Here is a 26711-nt window from a genome sequence, read left to right on the forward strand (position 1 = left end):
AAGAGTCAGCCGCCCAACCTACTGAACCGCCCAGGCAGGTGGCCCTCGTTCTCATCTTCTAGAGTGCTGTCACCTCTTAAATCTTCCAGATAGTTGCTTAGTACCTTACTACGATATGGTTCCTTAAGAGTGACATATTGACAGCTAAGCCTGCAGGGAATTGAGAGAAGACTTCTCTTTATCTCCAAAGACCATCAAAAGGATCAAAAGTAGGGGCAACTGGGTGGCTCAGTCGGTTAAGCGTCCAACTCTTGTTTTTGGCCCAGGTCATGATCTCATGGTTGTGGGGTCGGGCCTGTGTCAGGCTCTGTGCTGGGTGTGCGGCCTGCTTAAGCTCCTCTCTCTCTCTCTCTCTCTCTCTCCCTCCCTCTGCCCCTCCCCTGTTTGCTCTCTCTCTCTCAAAAAAAAAAATAAGTAAAAATTTTTTAAACAAAGGCTCAAAAGTAGTGGAAAAGCCCCCTGGGAAGTGAATTTCAGGGCACACTAGTGGGAGGAAGCAGCTGGGATGAGTGAACCACTTCTAGCTCTCCCACCGGGCCTCAGTGAGTTTGTCTTTGTCCTCTGAGCTCTTCATCTGGAAATGAGGTTGGAAAGTCCCACGGAGAGGAAGCACAGGGGCAGACAGCGTGGCTTCAGACAACAACAGTGAGAACACCGTCCCCAGTGACAGCTCAGACTTAGATAAGTCTCTCTGCATCTCAATTTCCTTGTCTGAAACCAGGCGTAACATTTACTCATTTGTCAAACATTTGTGGCCCTCCTACTGTTTTTCAGACTCTAAAGGGCTAAGGCTATAAGGACAAAACAGCCATAGTCCAATTTTTTTTTAATAAAAATACAATCCCGTGGGGGGAGACAGACATTAGACAAGACACACACACACACACACACACACACACACACACACACACACATATCCATATAATATGTATACGCACATTGTGGCTAAGTGCTATGGGGAAGGATAACAGATGAGCCCACTGGTACTTTAGACCAGCGGTTCCTAAATGGGGGCAGTTTTCCCCTTCCGGGGGACACTTGGTAATTTCTGGAGACATTTCTGGTTGTCAGCTGGGTGTGGAGCTACTGACGTCTAGTGGGCAGAGGCTAGGGATGCTTCTAAACATCTTACGATGCATATGGCAGTCCCCTATAAAAAGAATTAGTGGCCCTAAACGTCAGTAGTGATGGAGACCCAGGGCAGCCACGTTCTCCCTGAGGACGTCTCATTCAAGGTCAGAGTATCTGCCTTGCAGGGTTGCCCGGAGCGCTGGAGATAATGGATGCAAACCCCCGAGGACGGCCCCGTACCCTGGGGACCCTGAGAGAGGGCACGTGTACCGTGGCTAATACAGGGCTCCGCGTCAGACTTCCTGGATTGGGAATCCTGTCTCCCACTTAACTGAGTGACCTTGAGTAAGTCATTTGACATTGCTGACCTCAGTTTCCTTGTATATCCAATGGCACAAATACACATAGCACTACGTCACAGGACTGCTGTGAAGATGATGAGGTCACGCAGGTTCAAATGCTATACTGACCTATGTTACTGTTCAACACAAGTTTGCTCTTCTTCAATGTATCATAGCTATAATTATCAATAACCCAAAGGCTACTTCTAAGATCACACTCAGGATAAAAAGTCAAATGGCAGATAGGCCTGAACTTGCTCCAGGAGCCCCCTCCCTAGCCGTGCCACCTCCTCTTTGGGATCGGGTCTTCTGGCACCTTCCCTCCGCTTTGAGCCTCCATTTTCCCATCTGTAATTGAGCCTAACTCCTACCCACAAAGAATGATCCTGAAGATCTATAGCATGTGAGGGTGTTAGGGAGCAGCTGCCCCTGGCACAGAAGGGCACACACTCACCCCACTCTTGGTCTTGCCGCTCACAGAGAGCCCCAGGGCCGGGCCTCCCGCCAGGGACTGCTGCAAGCGCTCCTTCACGGCCACCAGCCGCAGCTCCAGGTCAATCCGTAGCTCCTCCTTTGCCCGACACTCAGCTTCCAGGGTGGCCACGGCCTCCTCCAGGACCTTTAACTTCGCTCCTGGGTCCAAAGACATCAGTGAGAAACGGCTGAGCCTGGCTTGAAGCATCCGGGGCTTCGGCAGGGCCTCTGCTTCTAGTCTGCCCTGTGGCTTTCCCAGCCCTTTGTCCCCATTAAGAGATGGACTTCCGGCCTGGGGTGCTAGCTCCGTGCGGGGTTGTGTGGTTTTTACCTGCCCTGTACCCATTTCCCCACCTTCTCGATACGGAACCCTGATTTTCCACAGGAAAACCACCTTCTCCTCCCATTCCCTATAGTTTGGATAGTGCTGACCTCACTTTTAGTTCAGGGGGTCGGCACATAACCTAGATCTGGCCCATAATCATAATTCCATTTTCTGGTCACATTGATTGGTTTAGAGATCAAAGTTGGTCTAATCAGAGGGAATCCTGAGGCTTTTGTGGGGTCTGCTGGGAAGAGAAGTTCTCTCTGCTGGGGTGGCTGGGAGGATTGGGTGAGGGGTAGAGCTGTGCAGCCATTATGCCACCATGAGGCCACACAGTGAAATCAGCATGCAGGAAGGCAGAAGCAAGAATTAGACAAATATGCTTCCTGGTGACATCATTTAAATATCTGGACCTTGCTATACTTGATCGCTCAGTTTTCCAATTACATTTTTCTTTTCTTCTTTTCTTTCTTTTCTTTTCTGTAAGTTCTATGCCCAACATGGGGCTTGAAATCATGATCATGAGATCAAGAGTCCCATGCTCTATTGACCGAACAAGCCAGGCACCCTGATTTTTTTTTTTTTTTTTCATTTCTAAGCCAATTTGACTTTGGTTTCTCTTACCTGTAACTGAATTATAACACAGGGCTTTACATTGACCAGGGGTTCCAGTTTGCTGCTTATTCAGTCTAAAGTAGCAACCCTATATTCGTATCTTTTTCATGCCAAGAGTTGCAGTGGGCCTTACCAGGTTTAAACGTTAGCTCCATTCATTCTTTGCTCTGAGACAAATAGGAGGCTGCACTGGAGGATTTTCCAGTAATGGTGAATTCTTTCCATTCATTCATTCATTCATCCATCCATCTATTCAGTAAACACTTAGCGAGTGCTTACTACGTACCAGGCACTGTTCTTGCCCTTGGGATATCAGTGAACAAAACAGGCAATGTTTGCCTTTATGAAGTTCACATTTGTGTGTGTGTGTGTGTGTGTGTGTGTGTGTATGAGAGAGAATAAACAATACATTAAAATAATAAATAGAATAAATAATCTAATATTACAAAGTGATGGGTTACAGAAAAAAAAAGTTGAGCACAGTAAGGAGGACAGTTAGCCTGCTCCAAACTCTTGTTTTGACTCTTAGAAAGTTTTGTATATTGGGGCGCCTGGGTGGCTCAGTCAGTTAAGTGGCCGACTTCAGCTCAGGTCATGATCTCATGGTTCGTGAGTTCGAGCCCCTCAACGGGCTCTGTGCTGACAGCTCAGAGCCTGGAGCCTGCTTTGGATTCTGTGTCTCTCTCTCTCTCTCTGCCCCTCCCCTGCTCAAGCTCTGTCTCAGTCTCAAAATAAATAAACATTAAAAAAAATAAAAAGTTTTGTATATTGAGACCACACTGCTTTCCTATGCTTCCTTCCACAGATTCTGGTTCCTGGCTCCACAGAAGTCTTAACCTTTAAGCTAGAAGTTCTCAGGTTCATGGATTTTTAGGCAATCTAAGGGTGAGCTGTGAGGGCGCATAAGCTCTTGGCTGCTGCAATTGTCTGTAACACTGTGAATTGTGGGGTTTTGTTCCCTCCTTATGAAAGGGTCCATAGGTCCCATCAGATTCTCATGGGGCTATGTGACCTTGGATATATTTTATAAAGGACAAAGACCTCTGTTCTCTCAAGCATGTGTGTACAAACCTCAGGCTGAAATTATGCCAAACTACAGCTACAGGGAGAATTCAAAAGAAACAGTGGAAAGTGGGGTGCAGAGGAGCCCAGAGCAGCCTGAGTCTGCAGGGGTTATGGCCCTGGATTTTCGAAGAGGATCCTGGGAACATGTCTCTGTCCATCAATCCCAGAACCAGGGCCAGTGTCTCACACAGCTGGGTGTTCAGCACATCCGTGAATGAGTGAATTAATGTGAGGCTCAAAACGGTATCTCCTATTTCCTTGATTCTAAGTCACACTCTGTTGTCACATGTTAACATTTCTAAAGTCAGACCAAATTTTGCTACCTTAAGTGTACACATTTTTGTGATGCGTCTTCATTCCCTTACCCCAAATCAGTAAATTGATGGCACTTAAATTGGCCCTTAAATAGGCACTTAAATTGATGGCACTTTCATTAGGAAGGATGATGATGATGATGTTGAGGAAGAGGTGGAAGGAGGATAAGGAGGAGGAAGAATGGGAGGAGAAGCCCACTTGTCCTGGATAACCAGGTGACCTCTGCCATGGGAGGTGTCAAGGTCCAGCCCCACCCCCCACCTTGAATGCCCAGGACGCACCCATGTAGGTACCTGGGTTGTTCCGAATGGCTTCCTTCAGCTCCCTCTTCTCCTGCCTCAGTGCCATCAGCTCTGTCCGGATTGTCTCCTTCTCTTTTTCCAGCCTCTCTTTTTCTATCAGGTACCTCCGGGCATCTTCCTCAGCTCGGTTCTTACCGTACTTGTATTGATTGGCACCTGCAGAGATAGAAGACAGGAAAAGGCCCCCATTCCTGACCTCTGGTAAGGGTACCTGGGTGACCTTGGTGTCTTTCTCAGCCCCAACTTCTCCATCTGTAAAATGGGAATATTTAGATCTAAAAAGATAAATTTGGTGTGAATCCTCCAAGGAAATAGGAGCAAAAGGGAGGCAGGAGAGCACAGAGACTAGGAACAGGGCCTTTGGAACGAGGCAGACCGAGGTTTGTGTTCTCTTTTGCCTTTTACTAGTTGTGTGACTTTAGGGCAAAAGTGAACAGTGGTGTTTTGTGCCATGCCCTGGGCCTTAGTTTCTGCATTTGTAAATGTGGATATTGATCAAATTGGCCTCTTAGCATTGTGCTAAGTTTTGAATGAGATAGTTCATGAAAAATACTTAGTACAGTATCTGTAGAAGTGCCTAGTAAATGTTAGATGATGATAAGAAACAAATTTTTGTGATGTATAACACACTTTAGCTTTAAAAGGGCGTTTTACAGTCAATTCTCAGATATATGTAAGATAAGGAGACAGGTACATATAACTCAGATCCATAGAAAATCAAGGAGTTGGGCTAAAGTCAGGCATTGCCCATTTTATTCCTGAAAAATGGGTTGGGGGAGCAAGGGGCCCCAGGAGTCTGTTGGAGGCTCTACATTATGGTGGACAATAACAAATAATTATGGCAAAAATTTATCGAGCATTTACTATATGCTAAGCCATTGACATGCATTTCCATTTAATCTACATAAAAACTTACTATTATTAGCTTTATTTTGTTGGTGGGGAAACTGAGGCACGGAGATGTTAGGTCTCACTGTTAATGATGGCAGAGCCCAGTTTGAGCCCAAAGGGTCGAACTCCAGGGTCCGTGTCATGCATTTACTGCTCTAGCTGGAGTGATGCCATAGTCTAACCTCTCAGGGAAATTTTTATTTATTTTTTTGCTTCAGACAGTCACACACAGCCCTTTTAAGTTGGTGGGTGTGGAGTTTGGAGAGATTCCCATGGTTACTAATAATTGGGGTCTTTTCTCTCTAGCTCTTGTAGGGATCGCAGTGGTCCCCCAGTGATGCATGCAAAATTCAATTCCTGTCACAATGGCCCTGATAACAAATAAAGCATGGAGGGCAGAGAAGGGGACCCATACTTCCCCCAACTTGCCAGATACACAATGGCATCCCAGGGGAGTTTTCTCCCAGACTTTTGGATTCGATAGACTGGGAAATAAAAATAAATGGGTAGACCAGCAAAATGGTGTCAGTGTTGTATCAGATAAGGACCTTAAAATCCCCAACCACCATCTGTTATTCCCAATATTTTATAAAATAAATAGTACCTCAACATCTCCAGAGTTGGAAGGACACAAATACAGAGGAAAATAGTCATTTACACTGAACAGATTGAGCAACCTCACAAGAGACCCCAAGCCAGAACTGCCTAATGAAGCTGTTCCAGGATTCCTGACCCACAGAAACTGTGACGTGACTCATGTTTACTTTTGGAGCTAGTAAATTTTGGGTAATTTATTGCCCAGTAATCGGTAGCTAATACATGACCTTGGGCAAGACCCTTCTCTTTAATGTTCTTCAGCTGTTTCATCTGAGACACACTGTCGGACTAGATCTGTAGTTTGAGGAGCCCTGTGATTTCACAGTGACGGCTACCAGGCTGCTGCAGGGGCAAAGTGGGGGCCGGCGGGTGGCCCAGCTCCAACCAGAGCAGCTCCCCTTCTATATCTCTGATAACCTGGACTTAAATATAACATTTGATTTGAAGAACCTGTGTTTTGTTATCTTTGTTGTTGTTTTTTAACGTTTTGTGATTTCTTTAGTCTTACATGCCTATTTCAGTTTACTTTTCCATTTTATTTTCATTTATTTAAAAATTTGTTTTTAAGTTTTATGTATTTAAGTAATCTCTACACCCAACGTGGGGCTCAAACTCATGACTCCGACATCAAGAGTCACATGCTCTGACTGAGCCAGCCAGGCGCCCCTACTTTTCCATTTTAAAATGGGCAGTCCTGGGGCGCCTGGGTGGCTCAGTCGGTTAAACGTCCGACTTCAGCTCAGGTCATGATCTCACAGTCTGTGAGTTCGAGCCCCGCATCAGGCTCTGTGCTGATACCTCAGAGCCTGGAGCCTGTTTTGGATTCTGTGTCTCCCTCTCTCTCTGACCCTCCCCCGTTCATGCTCTCTCTCTGCCTCAAAAATAAATAAATAAATGTTAAAAAAAAAAAATAAAAAAAATAAATAAAATGGGCAGTTCAGGGGCGCCTGGTGGCTCAGTTGGTTAAGCGTCCGATTTCAGCTCAGGTTATGATCTCGTGGTTCGTGAGTTTGAGCCCTGTGTCAGGCTCTGTGCTGACAGCTCAGAGCCTGGAGCCTGCTTTGGATTCTGTGTCTCCCTCTCTCTGTGTCCTTCCTCCGCTTGCGCTCTGTCTCTCTCTCTCAAAAATAAATAAACATTAAAAAAAATTAAAAAGGACATTCCATAAAGGCCCTTATTTCCAGTGCCAATGAGAGTAGAGCATCAGGAATGTTACACAACAACCGTCTGATTGTTCAGTGGGAAAACTCAGACCCAGAGAGGGGAAGGGACTTTTCCAAAGTTACGCAGTAATTAAATGATCAAGTGGGGAATGGAATATAGCTCTCCTGACCCCCAGAAGAGATTGTCTATATTCATGAAATGGAGATCTAATAAAGAAAAGTATTTAAAAAATTAATCTTCAAAAAGCAAGGGATAGAACTTGACTGTGATCAGGTGCAGGGGGCAGAACTATAAAGCAATAAATAAAAGACTCTTGGAACGTGCTGTCCTACAGGAAGCTGGCCTGCTCACAAATCACACAGGAGCAGAGATCAGTGTTGGAAATCAAACAGAATTTACCATAGCCTGCCATACTTAGCCTTTATTGTGCTGTGTGGCAATCAGGCAATTCATGGAGCTCCTATGGGGTGCCAGGCAGAGCCCAGGCTAGGACACAGAGATGAGCCGTGCCTTCCAGGCAGCTGCCTGAAGGGTATTTGGAGGAGTTCATTTCTCCACGTGTTACCCCAGATCAGAAATTATAAATTGTTAGCTTTGGAACAGACAGAGCCTGAGGATGAATTTTACACGTGCATATATGTGCATACATATATAAGAGACAATGGAACACAAAAACATATTTGGCCTTATTTAATGTTAACATTTTTGAAAATTAATTGCTAGTGTTAAGAAATAAGTGGATTTCACATAATGGCTAGATTTCTGGTCTCTTGAATAATCTGCAAACCTGGGTTGGCATGGCTGTATGGGAGCCACCGGCTGGGGCTGGGTAGTGGCCAGCCCTATAGCTGGAGCCTGAGTTCTCCGGCTTCCTGCAGTCTTCCCCCACCCCATTCTCTAGCGTTTCTCTTCTGAGGCCACTTGCTAGCTGCCCTTCATCACTTGGCTTGTGCCGTCATTTTTCTTACGGTAGGGTATTTTCTTATATCTCACTTCACTCATTAATTTGCCTGCCTGATGTCCGGAGGGATCCGATTTGAGACCCCCTACCCTGTGGATTGTTTCCTTCCTTTCCTCCCTCCCACATGGGACTCACTGGAGGCATGGCGCTTGACTTTGACCTGCGGATCCACGCGATGGGACTTCTCACTGCAGGAGGAGGCATGGCGTTTCACCTGGGCCCCAGTGGGACGCTTGGGCTCCTCGTCCTGGATGGGAGATGGAGAAAGGAGTTGAAGTACAGGTAGGCTCAGGGCCCTCAATGCGGGTGTGCGTTCTGGTCCAAGTGTGGTGGGTGAGCGTTGCAGGACCTCTGAGATCTACGTCTCACATTTTTAGACCGGGACGGCACTCAACAGTTTATAGACTACTTCTACTAGCATATATCATTTGATCCTCATCCCTTCCTGTTGGGGGCAGCAGAAGGCGCCCTTAAACTGGGATATCTGCTGAGAGGAAATCAGGAAGTCTCAGAGGACTGTAGGTGACCATATTGGATTTATTTTTATTTTTTTAACATTTATTTATTTTTGAGACAGAGAGAGACAGAGCATGAACGGGGGAGGGTCAGAGAGAGGGAGACGCAGAATCTGAAACAGGCTCCAGGCTCTGAGCTGTCAGCAGAGAGCCCGATGCGGGGCTCGAACTCACGGACTGCGAGATCATGACCTGAGCTGAAGTCGGACGTTTAACCGACTGAGCCACCCAGATGCCCCCCGTATTTGATTTATCATAGATATTTCTCTCTTCACATCCTTTGGAAGTGTCCCTGAAATTTTCCGAAATGGCTAAATATAGAGTTCCCAGGGAAGATAAAAAGTCATGGATGACGTCAGCCAATGGTGGAAGGAACATAAGTTAATAAACTGGCTATACCTTTGTGCATGATGAGTATTAAGGGCACTCAGAACCCTGTCAGAGCTCAGGGAACCATGAATGGAATACGATAATAATGTAATATGATAATGATATTGATAACAACAGTACTCTTTACTCGGTGTAAGACCTTCCAATGTGTAGGCATGGTGCCCATACAGTATTTCATCTAGTCCTTGCAATGATTCAATCAGGTGGCTTTTATGTATTCATCTGAAGCCAGCAAGTGAGGACCAGAGAAGTGAAGCCCAAGGTAACCCAGATTCAGCCCTGAGTCCAAAGTTCATACCCCTAGGTACTAAGCTGTCTTGCTACTGAGCTCTTGCAGTTGAGGAAGATCTCAAGCTGCATCCACTGGCTCATATGAATCTGAAGAAAGACCATATAAGTGGAAGGAGGATGGCTGGAGAAGTTTCTAGAAAAGGGAGTCTCAGAGGTGAGAGCTCTGTGTCATCCAGCACTGTCTAGGGCAGGGGTCCTGGCGCGCAGATATGTCTGCTTTCCTTGGCAGCCGGGTCCCCTCTTTCTCCCCTAGCCATGAGGCCTGACCTGCCCACCGATGTCTGATCAGAATGTGGCTGTCTGGCTGTCCCGTGGAAGGAAAAGACACGGGACATGCTGCCAGAAGCAGTGTGGTTCATGTGATGGCTACAGAGGCCTCGCTGTAAATGAACGAGCTGGCCTCTCCTTGATTTAGTGAGCAAGACAGGGAGAGTCTATCCTGGAAGCTGAAGCCCAGACTGTGGATGCCACAGATGAAGGTCTATGGGAGTGGCCACCCAGTTAGTGCCCCCGCTCCAGGCCCCACTGAGTCAGCACCATCAGTCTGGAGAGCAGTAAACAGCTGGAGAGCCCAACACCTTGCTCAGACCGGCATAGTGCTTTGCATTATATAGAGTCCTTTCCTCTTCCTGATCTGGGGAGCTTTCTGTTGCACTACCCAGCCTCCTGTGCTGAGGATTCCTTATCTGGAGCCATGATCTATGGTAAGAAGGGTCCTCCCTCCCCTTCCAGCTGCTGGGCAAATGAAAATCATCTGTGAGGCAAAGATAAAAAGACACAGTGACAGAGACAGAGAGAGAGAGAGAGAAAGAGCTGATCAGTGGCCTTTGCCACGTTCCCAGGCACTCCCAAGGGACCCTACCTGTATCTTTTCATAAGGAACATCATCATACACACGGGGTTCAGGCCACTGATCCTGGCAGGATCTTGCATACCTAGAAAAGGTAAGGTGCAATGATGATGGCACTTTGTGGCTTACGGTGCTTTCCTGTCCACTCTCGTTCGATTCTGGCAGCAGCTTGCGATGGATGTTGGAAGGTTAGTAAGGGCAACCGTGGCAGGCAGCACTGGGCGGTTGCTGTATTAAGGCCTGGCAGGCAGGGACCCACGTGATTCTCATAACCACCCGAGAGGCAAGTAATTCATCACCTCCATTCTCTAAGCGAGAAAACAGGATCCAAGCTGGCAAGCAACCGCCCCAAGCTGTTGCTCATGAGAGTTGAGGCTGGAACCCGGCTCTTCTGTTACATACACCAGCCCTGAGCCTGCCTGATGCCCGAGGGTGTGAGAACCTATGGTTCCGTGGCTTAGAGCCGAGCCCAGATCATTACCCCAAAGGGCCTCTGCTTTTCTGCTCGTCCCATCCACAGCTTCCCCTGACCCTGGACCACCTCCGTTAGCCAGCTCACTCCTGCCTGCTGGAAGGGGAAGGCACCCCCCTCTGACCTCCCAAGGAAGTGGCGTCCTCCTCAGCTCTTCCTCCCTTCCCTCCCACTGCCCACAGCTGGGCTCAGAGGCTCTGAGAGGCTGCTGCGGGCTGCGGGGAGCCGACCCTTACAGGAAGGAGTTGCGCCCTGCGCTGACGATGCTGGTTAAGGTCTCCACGTCCACGTAGTCATAGTGCAGCGCCTCGGGGGTGACTTTGGAGCCCATCTCCGCCAGCAACAGCCCAAGCCAGCGGCCCATGTCCTCTGAGCAGTTTGCCTGAGGAAAAGGAGGCACAGGCTGATTGCACTTCAGTACTGTTAGGGCCTCAGGCTACCTGCTCACTTTAGCCGGACCCATATTTGTATAGTACCTGCTGTGTTCCCAGTACTTCCGGGTCCAAGGGGAACAGGCCTGCAACACACATCCAGAAACCCGAGTAGCCTCTTACCTTTTCTTTATTCAGGTTTTGGCTCTAATGCAACCTCCTCAGAGAAGTCCTCCCTGACCATCTCTCTAAGACACACTGCCCGCCACCACCCCCCCTCCCCCCACTCCCCACTATCTTCAGAGCCATTTCGATGTGAAAACAGCATTTGGGCATTCCCTGGTTTTTTTTCTTAATACTTACTTTTTGCTAGAGGAGGTTGTTTCTCACATAACCCAATCAAAAAATTTTTTCTTATAATTGCCAATGTTTTTGTAGCACTGTATACAGGAAAATTGCCAAGAAGTTGCTGTAACCAAACCCCCTCCGTTAGTTCTCATTTAAAGAGCGTTATTACGAAATCAACTTGGCACACGACTGCTAAACTTGAATAAAGGAGGCACACTTCTTGCCAGAAAGCTCTGTGTATAATTTAAGGGACAAAAGAGACCTATCTCACCCTCTCAAAAGTAAAAGTTGAGTGACAGAGGCAATATATCTTGAAATTTAAGAAATGGGTAAGGCAGTGGGTACTGGGCAAAGAAAATAAGGTCCAGAGGCTGGGTTTTGGTTCTAAGATAAGACCAAGAGGCTAATGACCCCCTTGGAGCCTTGGATAAAGCACCCGGGAACCCAGGCCTCAGTTTCCTTGTTTGTACTCTGAGGGAGGAGTTCTTTAATGTTTCTTCAGCATTAACATTTTAAATTCTAAAAAGCCAAAGGACTGATATGCAGAAGAGAGAGAGACTCAACACATTCTACAGGACCTCAGAGAGGAGGGTGAGTGCCAGGGGGTGGGAACAACAATGAGTGGGTGGGATGAAATCACATTTTCATTCAGCCATTTGTTCAACAAATAGCAAAAGAGGCCTTAGTATGGGCTGGGCATCATGCTGGGTTCTGGAAAAACAAAAGTATATGAAGCAGGTATGATTCCTGTCTTCACAGAGCTTCAAGATTTCAACTCAATATGGAGACCATCTTTCTAAAAACACAGCTGCTTGCACTTTCAACAATAGCCAAATTATGGAAGGAGCTCAAATGTCCATCAACTGATGAATGGATAAAGAAGATGTGGTTTTTATATACAATGGAATACTAATTGGCAATGAGAATGAATGAAATCCTGCCATTTGCAGCAACGTGGGTGGAACTGGAAGGTATTATGCTAAGTGAAATAAGTCAGTCAGAGAAAGACAGATATCATATGTTTTCACTCGTATGTGGAATTTGAGACACTTACCAGAAGACCACGGGGGAAGAGAAGGGGAGAAAATAGTTACAAACAGAGAGGGAGGCAAACCATAAGAGACTCTTTTTTTAATTTCATTTTTTTTTTTATTCACATCCAAATTAGTTAGCATCTAGTGCAACAATAATTTCAGGAGTAGATTCCTTAATGTTCCTTACCCATTTAGCCCATCCCCCCTCCCACACCCTGTCCAGTAACCCTCTGTTTGTTCTCCATACTTATGAGAAAAGACTTCTTTTTTTAAAATATTTAAAAAAATTTTTTTTAATGTTTATTTATTTTAGAGACAGAGAGACAGAGCACAAGCAGGGTCAAGGCAGAGGGAGAGGGAGACAGAATCTGAAACAGGCTCCAGGCTCTGAGTTGTCAGCGCAAAGTCCGACACGGGGCTTGAACTCACGAACCGTGAAATCATGACCTGAGCCGAAGTCGGACACTCAACTGACTGAGCCACCCAGGTGCCCCGAGAAAAGATTCTTAAATGCAGAGAACAAACTGAGGGTTGATGGGAGCGGTGGGGGGGGGGGGGGGAGGGTAAAATGGGTGATGGACATTGAGGAGGGTGCTTGTCAGGATGAGCACTGGGTGTTGTAAGGAAGCGATGAATCATGGGAATCTACTCCTGAAGCCAAGAGCACACTGTATACACTGTATGTTAGCTAACTTGGCAATAAACTATATTAAAAAAAATAAAAATAAAAAATAAAAAAAAATACATAGCTGTTTGATACATAGCTGCCTTGAAGGGCAGCGGTTTACCTGAGGTGGATGGCCACTGGTGGGAAGGTTTTAGAGGGGATTCCAGAATCAGATCCGGGTTAAATCAGACTAGGGGCTTCTTAGGCTTGGGATTTTAAGATAGGGGTGAATAAACAAGCCTTAGTTCTAGAGTTTGCCAGATATAGCAAATAGAAATGCAGAATGCTCTGTCAAATTTGAATTTCAGATAAACAACAGATACTTTTTCAGTATAAGTATACCCCAAATATCGCACGGGATACACCTGTATTACAACCATTGTTGTTTATCTGAAATTCCAATTTAAGTGGGCGTGCTGTATTTTAACTGGTAGTCCTTCTTGGTCACTTGGCAGTAGTTAGGCTTACTTTTCCTTTTTCCTCAGTCCCTGTAATGTCAGGAGCAAGGCCCCCCCACCCCCAACAAAAGCCCACACCCAGGCCAGAGCTCCTCTCAGCCGCCACCACCAAGAACCTCCTGGATTCTCTCTTCTCACCTCCAAGATGGCGACCTCTTGTCGGTTGCGCAGAATCCTGAAGGCAAATGGATGTCTGGGCCCAAAGCCTGGGGCCACCTCACAGCCATGGAGAGTAATGGCATTCACATGGGTCCGCAGGTCTGTGTGGTCCTTGTGGAAGTACAGGGTGTTGCATTTCAGACGACACCAGCGTTCCCTCCAGCCTTGGTTCACCAACACGTTCAGGTAGCCTGGGAGGGGGAGACCGGTGGATATGACCTCCTGACAACCGGCCCTGGGGAAACCCAAGGTGGGGGCTCTGAGTCAGGTTCCTGGGTCTATATCCTGTGGACGAAGTGGCCGGACAATCCTCATTCTCTAGCTGGAAAAAGGAACCTCGCGGGTCCAGGATCCGTTCACTTTCTCTGGGCCTGTGACCCCCGGTACCCTCTTCTCCTGAGCTTCATTTCCCTACATGAAATGAGGATTGATACTCACGTTCCCATACTGCTACATGGCCTTTGTACCACACTGAGCTTGGTGAAAAGGGCAGGGACTATTGTATGGGTGAATAAAAGACACAACTTACCTCCTCTCAAAATACCAGAGCTATCAATGAGACAGAAAATAATGGGTGATGCTGACACCTGGTGGCAGCATGTGGGAACAAAACTAGCCAAGAGAAGGGGCTGGTGACCAACAGGTTTAAGAATTCCTTCTTAACATTTTAGGTTTCAATCAATTTTCCCCCAGTAACATGCCCTGATTCACTGGTTACAAAATATTTCTTTATAGCCATGTGCTTTTATAATATTTTTTTCAAGTTTAATGGAATATTACTGCATATCCAAAATACAGAATTTTCTGTTGGATTCCAGTACATGGAACATTGCATTAATGTGAACAGACTAATATGTCTTCCCTTCCGAACCGTATCTAACTCATACTGAATGCATTTATTTATTTATAAATGTTTTATTTATTTTTGAGAGAGAGAGCAGGGGGAGGGGCAGAGAGGGAGGGGGACAGAGAACCCAAAGTGGGCTTTGCACTGAGAGCAAATGCAGAACTCATGACCTGAGCTAAAGTCGGATGCTCAGCTGACTGAGCCACCCAGGTGCCATTTGAATGCACTTATAATAAAAGTACTTAAAGATTTTTATCCAAGAAATTTCCTTATAAGACTGGGTCAGGGTGCCTGGGTGGCTCAGTCTGTTCTGTCTGACTTCAGCTCAGGTCATGATCTCACGGTTTGTGGGTTCAAGCCCCATATCCGTCTCTGTGCTGGCAGCTCAAAGTCTGGAGCCTGCTTCAGATTCTGTGTCTCCCTCTCTGCCCCTCCCGTGCTTGCATTCTCTCTCTCTCTCGCAAAAAAAAAGACTGGTTCGTTTACACACCCGGCATGTTACGTGCCAAGAGGAAATAAGATACTCTCCCTCCATCACAGTGTAGGAAACTGAGGCCCAGAGGCAGGTGGTGATTACAGCTAAGGTCACAGGGAACACAGAAATAGGGGGGTCAGCTGGCTTTTCCTTCTGCTGAGTGTCGTGGAAAGGCATGGAATGTTGATGCCGTGGGGGTTAGGTAGGATTCTCTCCTCTGCCTTGGGGGCAAGGTGGAGGAGGCTCAGAGGGTTTTCTGGCTTAGCCCAGGGGTCCACAGCAGCAGGGTCTGAACATCCTCCTCCTGGTGCCCAGGACCCACCACAGCACGGGACCTCCTGGTCGGGGCAGGATGTCTGTAGGCCATCAGCCAGCGGCTTCTTCTTGGAGAAGCTGATGATGCGGGTGATCTTGCGGCCTGCAGCCCTGCTCATTGAACCCTTCAGCTCTGCCAGACTGCTCTTCTTCCCTTTGCCTGTTGCCATGGAGATGGGTTAGGGGAAGGGAGGGAGCCCCAAGTCCCAGATCCACCCACCCCGGCCTTCCCAGCGGCCCTTTCAGCCTGCACATGGGGCCTGGCTGCGGCTGCAGGTACGGACGGAGCAGGTCACCCTACCCAGATCTCCAGGGTGGTCAGGACCTGCTCCGCGCTGTGTGCCCAGGCAGGACCCCTCCCGGCTCTGGCATCCTCCAGCCTGAGCCCCCAGAGGCTCCTACCATGGTCGCAGGCCTCCCGGCGGCCCAGAGTGGAACAGTTATCACCCATGCCCAGGCTGTCCGAGTCTGAGGTCTGCTTCTCTTGAGACAGTCTCTGGGGAGGGACACAGACAGCCTCATGTCAGAGGGCACACTCAGAGGTCCCCCTTTGTTGGTTCAATCCCCCCAACCTCTGCACATGATGATTGCCTAACAAATATTTGTCAGCAACTCTCACGTCCTGACACTATGCCAGGTATGGGGAAGACAATGCTGGCTTAGGATGGTCGTGTCTTCGAATCTCTCACAGCCTGTTTGGGGAGCCAGGCAATTAGGTGTAATAAATTCCCAGGGTTTTCCATATTTGGCATTTAAGTGGGAAGGTATTTAAGTGGGATACTGATGTAATGCAATTGGTTTAGGGAGTGATCGCCAGTGGCATCGTGGGGACAGACTGTAAGGGAAAGAGCCACATAAGACAGCGTCGTCCTGGGCAAGGTGAGACGCGGGAAAGGGAGGTGCTGAGATGACAGGATGTAGAGAAAGGGACGGGTTGGCATGTTCAGAATAGTTAGGGACCGGGAGATATCAGTGGTGACAGGAGAGGGGTCGTTAGTCATGAGAATGTGGGAAAATCCTTTCCTCTCCCTAAGGCTCTGTTTTCTCACCTGAGGCACACCCTCCCCAGGGAGCCGGCCCAAGTGCAATGGCAAGGCCAACAGGCAACAGACCGAATCACTTCTAACACTTCCGCAAAGTGCTGCCCTCTTGCTCTAAAAAGCTCAACTGTGCCAGCCAGACTTGGGACGGGATTGAAATGGCACCAACCCATTTAAAAAGAATTACAGAGCTCTGAGGCCTCTCCACCTTTCCTGCCAACGACTTCCCAGACCAGGCTCAGGGATGCTTTGCTATACGCACAGAACTTGGGGGTAGGGGGAGATAGGAGAGGCCGTGCACTCCCCCCCGATTTCCAAAGGCTGGAAACATGGCAACGGTCAGAATTGGGCCAGATCTGTCAAAAGCATAATGGATCTCCCCTACAGGGAGAGTAACAAGTGTGAAACAAGTTATTTGTTTCTATTTGTTCTGCAATGGTGTACAGGTGGTTAAGTTTTTCATCAAGATAGAAGGCAAATACAAAACACATTCTGAACACTTTGGAACTGACTTAATGACGGTGACACTTCACGTACAAGACTCCATGGGGAGACAGAGCCACCGATACCATGTCCCCACTCCAAACACACCCCCTTAAATATTTGAGCTGCCCTCCCCCTATACGCTCGGCCCCAGGAACATTCCTCTGCACATGCCCGGGACCGAACCACGGCACGCACCTGGAGGTGCGTGTATGCGTCTACACGTTTATGCCGTCAATGTTGCTTTCCTTCAGGCCCTACTAACGGCAAGGGCCAAGTGAGGGTAGGGTTTCCCTTCTCCAGCATCTGCCTGGCATGAGAGCCCCCTACCTGTCCTCTCCTAGGGACTATATGCTGACCCTGCAGCTTTGCTTCCACTGTGCCCCAGCAGCCCCTGTCCCTTGGCCCACCTCTGCCCCCATACAGTGTCGCCCTTCCTTACTAGCTGTTCACTCTCACAAATGTGCTCTCTCCGAGAAGCTTCCCCGACGCCTGAGACAGGGGCAGGCCCTTGGGTACCTGGTACTCTTCCCTCCCAGCACTCCGGCAGCCCAGCATTCGCGTCTGCCCCGCCCTGGGGAGCGCAGCGTGTGTCTCTGTTAGGATGGCTCTTGTGCACCTGCCACACGGCGCTCCCGGCCTGCTCCCCGAGTAGAGCTCAGTCTGCCCCTCCGTGAGCGATGGGATGGCGAAACCATCAAGAGCCAGGTGTCTGGGGGTATATACATCCTTGCTCTGTTTCTTACTGACTCTGCGCCTTTGGGCAAACCTCTCTGTGCCTCAGCTTCCTCCTCTGAAAATGTGACTCATCAAAGAGTTGTTGTGGAAATTAAATTAGGCCATTCATGTAAAGCATCAGGGACACTGTCGGCCACACAGTCATACTCTATAAACACTAACCTTTATTATATCATGTGAGCCCCGTGTGTGTGGGTTTGGGGCTCAGTCCCTTCATCACCCACCGGCACCTGGCAAAGCAAAGGCACTAGGCACATACTTTCCGACTGCCTGAGCAATCGTTAAATGACCGCCTCGCTTGCGTCCCATCGGGCCACACTCTTCTGACAGTTTCCAATTTGCTTTAAATGGCTCCGGTCAACCGCGACTTCCCCCTGTCCTGGCGGTGTTAGTTACTCCCTCCTCTGGCTCACACTGCACCCTGGACATGGGCATTCGTTCATTCGTGCGTTCATCAATTCAGTAGACGTTTATTGATACGCTGAGGTGCCAGCTCTATGGCTTGGCTTCACCACCAGCCTGTGAATTTCCCCGGGGGCACACCCCCTGTTGAGTCACCACTGCCTGGCCCAGAGGAGGCCTCGTGGAGACAGATGTACCTTGTCTAGGTCCAGCTTGCACACGAGGACTGGGGATCTGGGCATGTCTGCCCCCTCTGTGCCCCCGGCAGGCCTGCTCACTTCTCGGATGACCTGTGGAGAGGACACACAGCTGTGAGCAGGTGGGCAGGGATACTGTGGAGGCAGCAGGAATGGGTCGATGTGGCCTCCCGCCACATGTATGGGGCCCATCAGGGTTTGAACACGGCTTTCTCCTGTGTCTACCCCTTGAATCGAAAAGTCAGGGGGCTGGGAAACAAGAGGCGTGGCTTCTAGACCTGGCTCCGTTGCTAATTAGTTGTGTGGCTTTGCGAAAGCCATTTTCTCCTCTGGGCCTCGCCTTCCCTGTCTGTAACATGGGGATAATACTGGCCCTCTGCTTACGTCCTTGGGTTGCCTGAGGACCAGTGCGATCGTGGGTGTGAAGGGCCACGTGAACCAGGACGCCCTGCACAAGCGTGAGGGACTGTCTTCTGTGACCGTGCGGAACCTCCGCATCAGCCTGTAGGGTGGCCGGGGCCGTCTCCTCCATTTTGAAGATGTGGGAGCTGAGATTCCATGGCATTCACATGACCTGAGCATGAAATCAGATTGGCCGCCACTGGTTGCTCACCAATCCTTGGCTTTACGTGGGTTATCCCACTGTATCCCCATAGCAGCCTTGAGGGGCAGGGACAAGTGGGATCCCCATGTCACAGATTAGGATGATGGGGCTCTGAGAATGAAGCCATGGTTGCCTGACCTTAACCTCTGGACTAATGACCTGCCAGCATCGGGATGTCAAGACTGTCTCCAGTCCAGGCTCAGTCTTTAGTCTCAATCTCCAGTCTAGGGCTCCTTCTGCTGACCCACCCGGCCCCTGGAGGGCAGAGGCTCCCCCAGAAAGCAGGTTCTCTCACTTCCTTCCCCTCCTGAGACAAAGATAATGAGCAACACTAAACATCCCAGGGGAGAGCTGGTTGTCACAGGAAGGAAGGGAGGCTAGGGAGGGAGGAAGGTGTCTGCTTGCTTTGTTTCAGCAGGAAGATCAGAGGAAAAGGCAGAAAGGTGTCAGAGTGAAAGAGGGGCAGGGTGCAGGGACATGGCCGGCGGTAAGGGACTGGGGATAGGGGCCCCACCGCCATCCCACAGTGATCACTCACAGTTACTAAGTACTTCCTGCCTAGGGGACACCCTATTAAATGCTCTCTAGAATCTTTACAAGAACGATTTTACAGAAGAGCAAACTGAGGCACAGACAGGCAAAGTCATTTGCAGAAGATCACATAGCCAATAAGTGCCACTTAGGCCTGGGACTTGAACTCAAGTCCGTGCGCCACCAAAGCCCTCCCCTGTCATCACTATGGCACCCTGCCTATGGCCTTTGGAGGAGATTTCCTTGTCAGCTTCTAATCCTGGCTCAAACCACTCGGTTATGTGACCTTTGGCAAGTCACGTCAGATTCCTGTGTCTCAGTTTCCTCATCTGTACAATGGGAACGATAATAGTATATGAGGTCATGTATGTGAAGCTCTTAGCGCAACACATGGCACGAAATAAGTGCTCAGCATATGGTAACCCTAATTGTTCTGCAGGCAGAGGCAAGATGCAGAAGCCGGACCACAGGTGGAGGTTGCAAGCATGCACAGTTCACCTAAGACAGGAAGGAGCTTTCCTTTTTTTTTTTTTTTTTTTAAGGATTAGCTTTATCTACTGATAAAATTAGCTTCCTTTAAAGGTATCAAGCTCCCCATTCCAGGAGGTACACATGTGCAGCCTGGACAAGCCCACAGTAAGGGTGTCAGAAAGAGGATTCAAGTAACTAGAAGGAAGGCAGGACTCCAGCCTGGGGTCTGTCTCCTGGAGATGTCTGAGCCCACTTCCACGAGTAAGCCCTCGCCAGGCACAGGTCGCCGATCACCACCCCTCCCCTGAGCAAGGCCTGCTCTCCCAGGGATGAGAGCCCACTGTGCTGAGAGCCGGGCCTGGGAAGAGAGGAAGGAGGGGCGGGAGGGGTGGGGCAGAGAGGGCACAGTACCTTGAGCCACTCCTCGGCTTGCTCCCGGCTCTGTAGTGCCAGCACCAGCACCTCGGTAGCCCCCTGGGAGAAGCGCAGCTCATGCCTCTTGTGCCGGCTGTCCTTGGGCACGTAGATGACGCTGCAGATATCCAGCGCCAGCCTCAGATGCGGCTGCCGGTCCTTAGAGCTTTTGTAGCACTGGGCAGGAAGAGACGGGGTCACCCTTCTGGAGGGGAGGGCGGAGGAGGACTTGGGGGAGCTCGACCTACCCCACAGAGACCTCCCCCACCAAGCCCAGCTGTGGGCACTGCATGAAGACAGAGGCTGTGGCTATTCATCCCAGAGAAGAGTAGTCTGGAAAGGGGGCATTTTTGGACAATCTTCAGATCTCAAGGGCTACTGCGGGGCCCCAGGGGCACAACCACCCATCAGGAAGAGGCAGATTTTAGCATAAAGCTAGGAAGACCATTCTAGTCTAAAGAACCAGAGAAGACACAGCCTGGCTTGGAAGGAAGCCAGCTCCCTGCTCCTAATGGGCTACCTAGCAGGAATGTGGGAGAGAGAATTCTAGGCGCGATGGAAGACTGGGCTTGGTTTATCAATAGTTTATCAATAATGATTATCACTTCCCAATTCTTATTATGAAGCCAGCATTACCTTGATACCAAGACCTGACAATGACATTCCAAAAAAGAAAAATGATAAGCTCATCTCAACCTGGTTGCAAAAGCCCTACAAAAAAATTAGCAAATGGAATCTGACACATATAAAAAGCATACTGTATCAAGACTTTATTTATTCTGGGATTGCAAGAGCGCACTAGCCTTTAAAAACCAACACTATAATTCATCATATAAGTAGAAAAAAAAGAAAAGCCACGTCTATCAATAGACACAGAATAGGCATTTGATAAAATTCCCCACCCATCTGTAGTATAAATGAGCAAACTAGAGCTACAGAAGGGGGACTTCCTTAATGTGATAATAAAGACCTTCTACAGACCTCTCACAGCAAATATCAGCCTTAATAGTGAATTATTGTAACTCTCCCTTTGAGCTCTGGACTGAGACAAGGGCGCCTGCTCTTCCACCGACGGTTACATTGTGTTGGAGATCCTAACCAATGCAATATGTCAAGAAAAAAAATGGCCTAAGGAGTGGGAAGAAGGGTCATGACCTTGGGACTGGTTCTGGCCTGGGGTGAGCTTCTCACTGCTCCAGGATGAAAAAAATGTCATGTTTCAAATGGGTATCTGTTGGGCAAGGCTTGTCAACAGACTTGGGGTTAAACAGCTATGAATATTTTTGAATTATGTCCGCATTCCTACTCTGGAATTAAAGGCACATTTTCTTTTACAAAATGATGGCAAATTAAAAAAAAAACAACTAAGAAAGCAAGTTCCATTGTAAGTGCTGCATGGGCTCAGTTTTAGAAAAGATAGATGTATGGAAATGAGGGTAGAAATATGTATATTAAAACTTAACAGTGGTTAGCCCTTGATCAATGGGATTGTAGGTGGCTTTTGAAAAATGGTTTTCATCATGTTTTTCTCTAGTTTTATAAATGAACACATTTACTTGCCTAATGAAAACAACAAACATTGTTTTAAAGTGATTGGGGTGCCTGGGTGGCTCAGTCAGTTAAGAGTCTGACTCTTGATTCTGGCTCAGGTCATGATCTCACGGTTCATAGGTTCTAGCCCCTACGTCTGGCTCTGTGCTGACAGTATGGAGGCTGCTTGGGATTCTTTCTCTCTCTGCCTCTCCTGTGCTCATGCTCTTTCTCTCTCTTTCTCTCTCTCTCTCCCCCCCACCCCCACTCTCCCCTGCTTGTACACTTTCCCTCTGTCTCTAAAATAAAAATAAAATAATTTTAAGTGATAAAAAATTCATTCCTGGCAAAACAAAACTTGGCAACGTCTTTATCAGGTCTTTGAATATGTGTGTGTGTGTGTGTGTGTGTGTGTGTGTGTTTCCATTCTGCTCTAGTGGGAGAGCCTCTGTGCACAAAGCAAGCCCAGAGGAACTGAGGCAGACATGCCTGCACACACACACACACACACACACACACACACACACACACATGTAAGGCCACGTGAGGCCCAGAGGCACATATCCGCAGCCACTCACCAGGAGCTGGTCCTCCTTGATGACGGTCAGCTGCTTGGCCCATTGCCCGAAGCGCTTTTTCCGCAGCAGGAAGGCACATATCCTGCAGTCCCTCACCAGGTGCATGGAGGCCTCCTCTGAGGGCCACTGGTGCATGGGCTGTGGCCCTTTCCCTTCCTCCTCCTCCTCGTCGTAGGACTCGTAGGAGCTGCTCATTGCGTCAGAGTCGTTGTCTGCAGGAACCACAGGAAAGGACCCGCTACTGCCTGGGAGGCACCTCCATATCCTTGTGCAGATGTCCTTGCCCCGGGGTCCCGGGACCAGGAGGGGGTGGGCGTGAGGTGTGATCGTGGTGATCACTAAACCCGCACATGGGCACCGTGCTGTATAGATTTACCACTGGCCTTGCGATCTCGGTGACTTCACTTCCCAGAGTCCAGCTTTCTTATCGGTAACATGGTCATAATGAAGGACAGTATCTACCTCATCCGGCTGTGAGCATCAGTGAATGCAGAGCGTTCAGCCCAGTGCCTGGCACTCGGCGGGCACTCAGTGAACATCAGCTACTGTCATTACCCCAGCAGCTTCACATCCACAATCTCAAGGGACTCTCACAGCACCTGCAAATCCCCAATTTATACAGAAGGCAACTGGAGGCTCAAAGAGAATAAATGACTCATTTGAGGTCAGTCACCAAGGATCAGGGCGAGGGTTAGATCCAGGGCTCCTGACTCCCATGCCAGTGGTCCTTCCACTGAACCCTGGAGTCACTGAGTACCAGGGCTTGGGGCTTCTGTGGTGACCCAGAGGGGCTGGCACACACGTGTATTCCAAGGATCAGGTCAGGCCTGCTCTCTGAGGACAGAACCCTTCTGAATACCTGCCCCATACTTACAGGAGTTCTTTAGCTCCCCATTCATCCTGGTCGCAGGGTAGCTGCTGTCTGCATCCTCGTAGTAGCCGTCCATGATGGAGTGGGCTGGGCTGCAGCCATCTGTGGGGTTGGTCGAGGGAGCAGCACCTTGGAGAGAGACAGGCAGACTGCAGGGGCTGTGGCTGGGGAAGACCCCAGACACCCTGGCCCTGCTTGGGGAAGAGACAGTGCAGCTCCCTGCAGCTCCCTGGCCATGGTGAGGGGCCTCCTCTCTGCTCTAGCTCCCCACATGCTCTCTGTGCTCCTGTGACCAGGAGCTGCCCTGCTGGGCCCTGTCACACCTCCAGGCTGTGTTCATGCTATTCTGTGTGCTGTCTTAGCTTTTGCTAGAGAACTCCTACTCATCCTTCAATACCCAGATCAAAGATCTTTCTTCTGACCTTCTCGGGCAGAGAATAGTCAGCCCCTCCTCAGTGATCCCACAGCATTGGTGTGTGTGTGTGTGTGTGTGTGTGTGTGTGTGTGTGTGTGTATCTTGGTCACAGCTCTGATCCCTGTACGGCAAGGAGTGGTGCTCCAGCTGCCTGGGCTTAGTCCCCCTTGTCTTCTGTCACCTCAGTCCTTCCACTCCCCTCCTGATGCATATGCTTGCTCCCTCTGGTGAAAGCGATTCTCCTAAACCTCTGTGGCTATACCACGGAGGAACTGGACTGAAGAAGATAATGGTAGTGCTTGCAACAGTGACCACAACAGCTGTCTACGTGGAATTTTCCCAGCACATTCCCACTGAGCTGGCAGCAGAGCGCAGGGGTGGGGGCTATCTTAAACTGTATTCTGCATCGGAGCTACCGGGGTCTCTTTAAAATGCAGATGCCCGGGCTGTACCCCCAGAGATTCTGATTCACTGGTGTGGGCTGAGCTGAGGAATCTGCATTTAAAAAAAAAAAAAAGTCTATTTAATAGGGCATTACAAAACATGGAAAAATAAAAACTATACCGAAGTTCAAGAAATCGGATTTTTTTTTCAACAGTTAAGATTATTTTGATCCAGATGGTTGCTGGGGCATGCTCTAAAGGTCAGTGGGCTAAGGGCATGTGCTTTGGGTTGGATCAGATTTGAGATAAAATTTGTCGCCACCATTTGTTTAGTGACGTTGGGGGGAAAAATCCCACAGTTTCTCTGCATTTCAGGGTCTTCACCCTAAAGTGATGTGAACAGTGCCCACCTTGGACGAGTGATAAAATGCATGTAAGCTCTTAGCACACCGCCTGGCACACAGAATGTGCTAGACGGATGCTAGATGTCATTATTATTTTCATCTCCTTTGATTCCCATAACGCAGGGAGATAGGTATCAGCCCCATTTTACAGATGAGGAAACTGAGGCTCCACACAGTTTGCTAGTGACAGAGCCTGGAATAAGAACTGAGGTTGCCCGCTCAGGGAATAGGGGCACATACCCTCTTCCAGGAAGCCTTCCTTCTTCACCCAGTACAACTGGCTGTCAAACCACACTGTTCTGCAACGTGCTGCTCTGGGCTCCCAGCCCCTACCATCCATCTGTTTCCTGAGAACAGCAGCACTCAAATTCCCAGCAACTGGGATACCCAGTGCTAGCTCCCAAGTGATGGCCCCAGCCTGCCCTTCCCAGCAGGCTCTCTGAAGCCTCAGATGCTGGCAACATCCTGTGAGGTGGATGGTGGGGGGAGGTGTGACGGGGAAGAGGGAGAGGACACCCGGGGCAGTGCTCTTGAACACCTGGCAGGGCTGGACACCGGGTCAGAGGAAGGATATTCCCTGATGGGCTTGGCGCCCTCTCCCTGGTCAAGCTCCCTGACCCTTCCTGAGGCCCGCCCTTCCCTCCTGCCCCAGGATCCCTGCTGCCTCATCTGAGGGGAGCCATGAGCTCCCTCGGGAGGTGGAGGGGCCTCACCCAGCTGAGGGGCTTCACCTGGGATTCAGGGCCCGGCAGCGCTTTGTCTCCGCCCTCCTCCCCTGTCCTCAAGTGGAGAACAGAACAAAGTCACCTGCTTCCCATACAAACCGCCGCTTGGAGCCCCACAGACACCAAGAATCTCAAGGCTGAAGACAGCCACTGATCCCCTGGTCCAACCCCAGCACTCCACTCTGCTTTAACTAGTTTATTAGTGGTGAAAATAATATACCGCAGTAGCCCAGAGGTGGAGAGAACCCAGGCGTCCATCAACTGATGAAAGACTAAACAAAACGTGGTCTCTCCCTACACTGGAATATTACTTGGCCATAAAGAGCAAATGAGGGCTGGTACACGCAGTGACGCAGATTAACCTTGGGAACACTACGCTAAAGGGAAATAAGCCAGACGCAAAAGGCCACACATTGTATGATGCTATTCATGTGAAATATTCAGAATAGGCAAATCCATAGGGGTGGAAAGCAGACTGGTGGTTGCCAGGGGCGCAGGGGGAAGGCGAACAAGAACGACTGCTTAACGGGGATGGCGTTTCCCCTTTGAGTGATGAAAAGGTGTGGGAACTGGCTGCACAGTCCTGTGAATGTACTAAATGCCACTGATTGCACACCCGTCAAATGGTTGACACGGTCCATTTCACGTTATGTGTATTTTGTTACAATACAGAAAATATGCCCAGGGCGAAAAGCACAATCAGTACAAAAGAGTATGAATGGGAAAGTATGTTCCCTTCACCCAGATTTCCATTCAATTCCCACAGGGGAATGCTGTTGACAGTTTCTTGCATATCCCAGGAGAGTCATTTAAATGAATGCAGGGATGCATGTACCCCATCAAGGAACAAATGGAATCCTATTAAATGCAGTATTCTGCAGCATTTGAATATTTTTCAGTGGCTGTATCTTGGAATTCATTTCTGATCGGCACAGACAGACCTATTTTATTTATTTTTTGGCGGCTGGAAGATATTCCACTGAGTTACTGAATGACAGGATAGCATCGCATAAATATTATCTCATACAAGTTCAACTACGAATGCTGGGGCACACAAAGACCAGGATAGAGTCTCTTGTGTGTCACGTGAAGTTCCTATATCCAAGCCAGTGACTTCTCTGATCCTCAGAGAAACACCCATTTGTTTCACTGCGGGAGGAAACCCATTAAGAGGTCGGTCAAAAGCAGAGACTCTTTGTGGCCGATTTAAGAGATTTTTCAAGTGTAATTTGCACCAGTGCCCTCTAAATTATTTCATCGGGTCCACCTATCAGTAAAAATGTAATCATATAATGTACTTCCATTTATTTACTGTATACATATATGTCTCTCTCTCTCTATATATAGACTGCTTACAAGCATTATGCTATTATTAGATTATAAAGACTATAACTCTAAAACATTGACATGGAAAGTTTTTAAAAGAAGTGTTGAGCTAAATATAAGTAAAGCTTCTATAACTTCCTACATCGTTTCGTGAATTCCCTGGGGTGACCACCCTCTACATGGGAGACCTTTTGGTTTCAGCCATGTGCTTTTTTATCCTAGGCACTGACTTTGTAACCTTGCCCACCTAGAAGATGCGGTCCTGCTAAGTACAAACTGTCTCACC

The 26711-nt window shown here is 48.7% G+C and overlaps 1 protein-coding gene across 2 annotated transcripts in view; it reads right to left on the reverse strand.

Moving 5' to 3' along the window:
* Positions 1–26711, reverse strand: part of AFAP1L1 (actin filament associated protein 1 like 1) — a 62248-nt gene that overhangs the window by 4616 nt on the left and 30921 nt on the right. For both annotated transcript variants that reach the window (XM_042949584.1, XM_042949593.1), the window contains exons 6-17: positions 23176–23301; positions 22302–22513; positions 20191–20370; positions 18174–18266; positions 15716–15809; positions 15321–15473; positions 13656–13867; positions 10876–11021; positions 10180–10252; positions 8257–8368; positions 4500–4664; positions 1867–2045 (exon numbers count right to left, since the gene is read on the reverse strand). In XM_042949584.1, the coding sequence (XP_042805518.1) occupies positions 1867–2045; positions 4500–4664; positions 8257–8368; positions 10180–10252; positions 10876–11021; positions 13656–13867; positions 15321–15473; positions 15716–15809; positions 18174–18266; positions 20191–20370; positions 22302–22513; positions 23176–23301 (1745 nt within the window). The remainder of the gene's footprint in view (positions 1–1866; positions 2046–4499; positions 4665–8256; positions 8369–10179; positions 10253–10875; positions 11022–13655; positions 13868–15320; positions 15474–15715; positions 15810–18173; positions 18267–20190; positions 20371–22301; positions 22514–23175; positions 23302–26711) is intronic.

The sequence above is a fragment of the Panthera leo genome, chromosome A1, assembly GCF_018350215.1.
Source record: "Panthera leo isolate Ple1 chromosome A1, P.leo_Ple1_pat1.1, whole genome shotgun sequence".
Classification (NCBI taxonomy): domain Eukaryota; kingdom Metazoa; phylum Chordata; class Mammalia; order Carnivora; family Felidae; genus Panthera; species Panthera leo.